This window comes from Oratosquilla oratoria, chromosome 25 (assembly GCF_046742065.1).
Source record: "Oratosquilla oratoria isolate Oo_2021 chromosome 25, ASM4674206v1, whole genome shotgun sequence".
Lineage (NCBI taxonomy): Eukaryota > Metazoa > Arthropoda > Malacostraca > Stomatopoda > Squillidae > Oratosquilla > Oratosquilla oratoria.
In genome coordinates this window covers 17,993,343-18,000,842 of record NC_134801.1, presented here as the reverse complement: position 1 = coordinate 18,000,842, position 7,500 = coordinate 17,993,343, and the positions used below count along the sequence as shown (strand labels likewise).

Here is a 7,500-nt window from a genome sequence, read left to right as displayed (position 1 = left end):
ACGTGTTGGACTAATGATCGAGGGCTATTACCCTTCCGGAAGATAACTCGATATATGGGAAATGGCGTGAGCTGTAACCCTACAAACATACATCGCAAACTCCTTGCCCAACAGAGCAGGGTACTGGCTTACAATGCTGTGATGCTTTTCAGCCCTAAGTGGTTCAAGTCCGCTTAATCTGCTGGCGAGCACAGTATCAATACACTAGAAAGTCACACGCGTGTGCCCGTGTTTGTGAGTGTACTGTATGTGTGTTAGCATATTTTGAAATATTTACATACATACAAATCTGAGTCCAGAGAGATATATATGAACTCTTGCACATTCACTAAAATACTTACGTTTTCTTTTTCTTCTTGTTTCTGTTGCGAGACTCTGAACTGAAGAGGCTGGCGTAACCATTGTGAAGTCTTTGAAGGTTTGTGGGACCTCTTCGCCTCACCCGTCGTCTGTGTCTGGAGAGGAAAAACGGAGAAGAACAGTTTAGTACAGTTTAGTTTCTTAACCTGGGTTCGATCGAACCCCAGGGGTTTGGTGAGTCAGTTTCCGGGGTTCGGCAGTTCGGCGCATTTCTGAAATTGTCCCTGAGAGGCAACAGCAAAAGTCGCATTAATTTGCAGTAAATATTCATTATGTTTTTGTTTGATGTGAAATTCATGTTTTGCTGGCTTTGTTCTTTGAACACAGTGATTTCGTGTGTAAATGATCCATGGTATAGTTTGTGCACTAATACAGTATATAGTTCCTATATTTTGAATTTGAAGAAAAAACAAAAAACACATTTTATTTTTCCAACTACGAAGGGTTCGATGAATGCATGTATGAAACTTGCGGGGTTCAGTACCTCCAACAAGGTTAAGAACCACTGGTTTAGTATCTTTAAGTAAACCCATACCCACGTTTCAGCTCGCCCTCTCCAAATTTCTCATTCCGGTCACAAGAAGGCAGTAACCTAACTGTGGCACGAAACGATCAAAGTCGGCATTTCTAATATCTACATTTTTATATTACAGTGCAATGAAAGGTGAGTAAATCTGATCATATATCCAATAACTAAAAATGGTCTGGAGCTTCTTTCTCAGATTGTCTGGTCCTACTAGGTAATAAAAGTGATGTTCTTGCCCCCTCCTATATTTCTATATTACAGTGCAATGAAAGGTTAATAAATCTGATCCTATATTCAATAACTAAAAATGGTCTGAAGCTTCTTCCTCAGATTGTCTGGTCCTAAAAGGTAATAAAAGCGATGTTCTTGCCCCCTCCTGTCTCCCGCCTAGTGACTTCTGGCGAAGGCTCCTCGTGTGAACTAAATAAAATAGTCTGGCGTTAGTTAAATTAAACTCTTGGAAGTTCGTAAAATGACGCAAAGTGTTTATCTTAGTAACTTCTATGAGTTCACGAAAACTAGGGTTTCTCTTAAACTGAATATGATATGGCAAGATATCCTAAAGAATATTGGGATGCTAATTTGGCGAGAAGTTTGCGCCAGAATGCATTTTCTAAGGTCAGTAATTTTTGTACTCAGTTAGCTAGGGGAAATAACAGTAAGCGGCAGCTGCTTGAAATTAAATTTGGATTCTTACACGTGACAAAAGGTGAAAGTAGGTACGCCTTACAACAAGAGGCGCTTAGCTAAGGCCAAACCCGACCTTCCCCTTTGCTCTCCATTGCGCATTCGAACAGCCAGACATACGAGTAGTAGTTTACCAGTGATAACCAACGCTTCTATCCTTGGGCTACACCTCGATATTCTCCTGGACTTGATACGCAGTGTGACTGTTGCAACTACAAGTCTATGATCAGTTACAAATAATCCAGGACTTCGAAAAACCCTGCAGTTCTGTAGGACCTTCCAATGAAAACTAAAATGTATGTTATCGATCTCCTTGGACCTTCCTTCGGCATTACCATACCTTGTCCATCGGTGTGGCTCCCGTCTCTTGAAGCAGGAACCGCCAATCCTCAGCCCTCTGGACTTTGCAAAGTTCAGAAGGACAGAAATTTTAATGTTCCTTGTTCCAGAACCATGGGGGCCAATATACACGGCATTGAAGTCACCAAAAACAATAAATTTTTCTCATGGCAGGCACTGGTCAACTATAGATTCAAATTTTGCATAGAACAGCTTCTCTTCAGTAAGAGTGATGAAGCTCAAGGTCTGTTTTAGCCTTACCATCATCATACGCTCGTCAACCGGAGTAGCCTTTATAACGGGCTATGTAGTTGGCTAGATATACCTACAGCTACTTCCGCGAGGTGGGCCAGACCAGATGTAGGTGTAACCCTTACTACTGATCTCGCCACTACCTAGTCTTATCAACTCCGAGAGCGCCACTATATCCAATCTAAGCTTCCCTAGCTCCTCCGATAAAAATGGTAGTCGGTCGTTCTTGAAGAGATAAAGAATGTTCCTGGCGCCCACACGGACAGCCCGCCGGAGTTTCACCCTGGGCCTGGCTCGACGTGTTTGTGCCTCATTTACACCACCCGGCACCCAGCACAGTGGGTTTAGTGACTATGACGGGGACGGATTGTAAACCCGTCCCCTTCACACGTATCAAGTATGGTTGCCATGTGATTCCCCCTCTCAGGACCCCCCCCCCCTCCACCACCAAACCCAGCACAGGGTTTGGGTATACACATTTACCCAATAGTCCCAGGAGTTATGGGAGAGTATATGCACCCACCACCTTGACACTAGGGGAAGAGAGGCGTGGACCGTGCGGTATCGGCCCAGGTGGTAGTTGGTTGACTCAAAATATGCCTGACCCAAATATTCAAGTCAAACAGCCCGGCCGATTTACCTCTCCGTGCCAAGAGGGACCATCCGTCCTGGCTTGAATAGAAGACCAAAGTGGCGTGTTGCTAGTCCCAGGGAGACAGCTAAGTGATACCACAACACTGGGACATCACTTAGACTCCGAGACTCCAATCTCCAGGCCCTGCAGGGATGCCACGCATAGCAAAGACCTTGGTGAGTGACCCATAACGGGATTGAATAGCCACTGACTCAAAGATTTCATCTGCCCTTTTGATGGTTTTGTTTTTACTTCCTTTGGGCGTCCAATGCACCCTCCTCACTGGCTGACAATCCGACCATGCGGTAGGTAGTACTGGGATACATGACACCTGTAGAAGGACGGCCGCCTCATCTTCCCACAATTTTACTTCACTTTGAATAATCTATTTCACAAATGCTTTTGCGAGGGTTAAAATGCACGTCAGCATCAACAGCAACCATTTTAGCTGTAACTACTAATACAATACATACTGGTTTTCTTTCGTCATTCATTATTATGGTGGCAACCATTATACTCTGCATACGTCCGGTGAATACTTCACAGCAATGACGTTCCCTATACAATTTATTCTGTTCGGTGATGACAACTGCATACATTTTTTGGCAGAATAAACACTATTTAAAGGCAGTTTGTACAACAATTTGCTCTTTAGGGGTTTTCCGAGTATATGAAAAAGGGAATTTGTTGATATTGTTTGGTTAGGAGACCTATTTTTTGCAGGAGATAGTAGAAGAAAGGTTGAATTATTGGTGTTTCTTCGTCCAAAATTTTGTGTAGTATCATTGTTGTTTGAGGGGATAGATGAGAAATTTTTGTGTGAAGCGGTAGTGTATGTGGTACTATGAGGTGACCTTTGCATTATTAATAGGTGTTTTATTCCTGTCATGATGTGGCCATGTGTGACTCAAGAACCTCCTGTTCTTGGACGTACTAGTGCCATTTCAAAAGGTCGGGAAGTTTGTTGGTATTGTTTCCAGCGTTTTTAACTGCACGTTTATCATCGTGGATCGGTGGAATTTGGTAATAATCTTCTACCGATAGTGAGATGGAAGCTTCGAAAAAGGTTTATGCCTCCTCTTGAGCCGCCTTGTCAGCTTGCTCGTTGGGGAAAAATTATATCCTGAAGAAGGATATAGATTTATAGTAGGTGGAGATCTGGATAATCTATGAATAAATTTTGCGGACCATGGATGTCGAGACTTAAGAGTGGAAAATGCTAATAGAACACTTCGTGAATTTGAAATTAAGTAGAATGTGAAAGAGGATGGGGGTCGGAGATAACAAGATCGAGGCAATGGGAGGGCTAGGTATTTAGCCAGTCTATGCGGAGCACTCCTGATGCCGGAAGTGATGGGTCGGAGGAAAATGCTCGGTTTATTCTTCCAGTAGGTGACGTAGTCTTTTCCTCCTTCTCCGATCTCCTCATTATCTTTTTCACATCTGCACTGAATTTCTTGGCTATTTCCTTCGCCCTGCAGTCTCGTTGTTCACTGTACGCATTGCGGTCTATATTAGGTGGAGAAAAGTCATTCTTATCTATTTCCGGAAAAAGGTGAAGGCATGCTTTGACTATCCTTTACAAGAGGTCATTGGTATATAACACTAGAATTCATGAGTGGTAATTGTAGTTGAAGCAGTTATACACAAAAACCAAAACTATAATTAAAGATGTTGCTGGAAATCATAATATGTAATCACTAGTGCAGTGATAATAACTATGAAAAATAATATTGATAAAACAGTAGCATAAGCAGCATTATTTCTTAACTCCTTCATTAGTGAAAGCTTTATGAAAGATAACCTTAAAGCGTCTCTATTGAGGAGTTATCTTTTAAATCATGTCAAGCTTCAGCCAACATAAAACTTGCAAAGTGTATCATCCTGGTGAAGTAGTTAATACATACATACATATACCAAGGCTTTTTCCCCCTTACCAGGGGGGTAGCCAAAAAGAAAAAGGCATAAAATCATTCCCAACCATTCCATCCCTGAATACACTCCACACCCCTCCACCCTCCCTCTTATCTTAGCACCTCCTGAATGACGGGTCATCCCTGCACCTTGTCCACTGCCCTGGGTCAGAGGCAGTGTCGCAAGACACAGCACATCCACAGCAAGGCTGCTTCATTAAATCGGCGACCCCCCCTCTCCGTCCCCCCATTGCATAAAATGAGAGGACGGGGAGAAATCCCTTCGGGCTGCGTCAAATTTTGCTCACACATACTACCTCACCCCCCCATCCACCCGCCCATTCCACCTCATGCTATCACAACATCATCCATATACAACCATTCTCCATTCACCCCTGTCTTCTGTCCTCTCCCGTCCTTCCTCAACAGACATTCCCCTCTTCCCCAAAGCCCCCTTCACCCCATCCATCCACCTCATCCTAGGACGCCCCCTCATGTTCACTCCCTCCACATCTGCCTTCCACACCTCTTTTTACTAGTCTTTCTTCACTCATTCTTTCCATGTGTCCAAACCATCCTAATATTCTTTCATCAACCCTATCTCCCAGCTCCCTTTCCACCCCCGTTCTCCTCCTCACCTCCTCATTTCTCACTCTATCTAGCCTAGTAACCCCCATCATACTTCTCAGACACCTCATCTCAAACACATTCACACTCCTTCTCTCTTCTTCTCTTATGTTCCATGTTTCTGCCCCATACAGTGCTGTTGGCACAATCACTCCTTCATACAGTCTCCTCTTAGCATCCATTCCCAAATGTCTATTCCTCATTACACTCTTTAATCCACCAAGGCATTTACTCGCTTCTCTCAATCTACATTCTACCTCCACTTTCACTCCACCTTTCCCTGCCACATTTGCACCCAAGTATCTAAAACTATCCACTTCCTCCAGTCGCTCTCCCTTAATGCTCACTTCCAGTCTACTGCCACTTTCACCCCTTGTACATCTCATCACCTTACATTTACCCACATTTATCTTTAGCTTTTTTCTATCACATACTCTCCTAAACTCTGTCACCAACTTCCTTAAATTCCTCCTCCGATCCTGCCACAAGCGCAGTGTCGTCCGCAAACAACAACTGGCTCACCTCCCACTTTTCTCCATTTTCTTTAACCATCTCCAATCCCTTGCCCACTACCCTTGCATTTACCTCTCGCACCACCCCATCCATGTATAAGTTGAACAGCCAGGGTGACATAACGCATCCTTGACGAAGTCCCACCTTTACCTCGAACCACTCACTCTCTCCATTTCCAATCCTGACACAAGCTCTACTATTCTCATAAAAACTCTTGATAGCTCCCAGAAGCTTTCCTCCTATTCCGTATATCTTCATAACCTCCCACAGTGCCTTTCTGTCTACCCTATCATAAGCCTTTTCTAGATCCATAAAAGCCCAAAAAACATCCTTCCCCTTTCCTATAGCCTTCTCACATATCTGTCTTACCACAAGATCTGATCTACACAACCTCTACCTGTCCTAAATCCACACGGTTCCTCACCAATTACTCCTTCTGTTCCTCTCCTAATCCTCTCAACCAAGATCCTCCCATAAGCCTTCCCAACTACACTCAACAAGCTAATCCCTCTGAAACTACTACATTCACACTTGTCCCCTTTTCCCTTGTAAAGAGGAACTATACAGGCACTCCTCCAGTCCTACGGCACTCTACCCTCTCTCCAACAAACATTAAATAACCTCACCAACCAGTCCACCGTCACTGTACCTCCCTTTTTCAGACATTCTGCATGGCATCCATCCAGACCAGGTGCCTTACCTGCTTTCATCATCTTAAATGATTAAATGAAGCGGCCTTGCTGTGGATGTGCTGTGTCTTGCGACACTGCTTCTGACCCAGGGCAGGGGGCAAGGTGCAGGGATGACCCGTCATCCAGGAGGTGCTCAGATGAGAGGGAGGGTGGGAGGGGTGTGGAGTGTATTTAGGGATGAAATGGGTCGGAGTGTTTTTATGCCTTTCCCTTTTTGGCTACCTCCCTTGAAAGGGGGAAAAAGCCTTGGTATATGAACAACTGCCTTCACCTCATCCTTCCTTATTTCTTCTCCATTCTCCTCAATCTAGCAAAATTTTAGCACCAGTAATCATAATCCTTAGTAACAATAATTATTTGATTGTACCCAGAAAAAAACAAAACAAAACAGGGGACACTCAGTCAGTAAATTGAGTTTTATGCCTCATATATACGTTGCATTATCAAACATATGAAATTACAATCTGCATCGCGAAAGTGTGAGTGACGAAAAGGTGAGAAAAAAAATATATGTCTTTGATAAGGGATGGGGGAATAAAAAATGTATGACAAGAATATTTTCTAACACCGTAATTTGGATTACTTAACCTTTCTGTGTTGTTATTATCATCATCATTATTATTATTATTATAATTAATTATTAATTGTTATTATTATCATTATTATTATTATTATTATTATTATTATTATTATTATTATTATTATTATTATTATTATTATTATTATTATTATTATTATTATTATTATTATTATTTTTTTTTTTTTTTGTAAATTATGGTCTACTTCGTCACATCCTATTTAGGCCCACGCTCTGTAAGTGATCTATAATTTCTGCATAGACTTTGTGACAGTCGTGATGATATCAGTCTTATTAGCAGTTGGGATGATGGCAATGACAGATATAGAATATATGGATAACTTCAGTATTCCACTCCATTACGCCGAAAAGTGTAGATA

The 7,500-nt window shown here is 42.5% G+C and overlaps 1 protein-coding gene across 1 annotated transcript in view; it reads right to left on the bottom strand.

Annotated features, from left to right (window-relative positions):
* Positions 1 to 7,500, bottom strand: part of LOC143038746 (uncharacterized) — a 20,635-nt gene that overhangs the window by 2,027 nt on the left and 11,108 nt on the right. Inside the window, exon 3 of the mRNA XM_076208274.1 lies at positions 342 to 455. Within this exon, the coding sequence (XP_076064389.1) occupies positions 342 to 455 (114 nt within the window). The remainder of the gene's footprint in view (positions 1 to 341; positions 456 to 7,500) is intronic.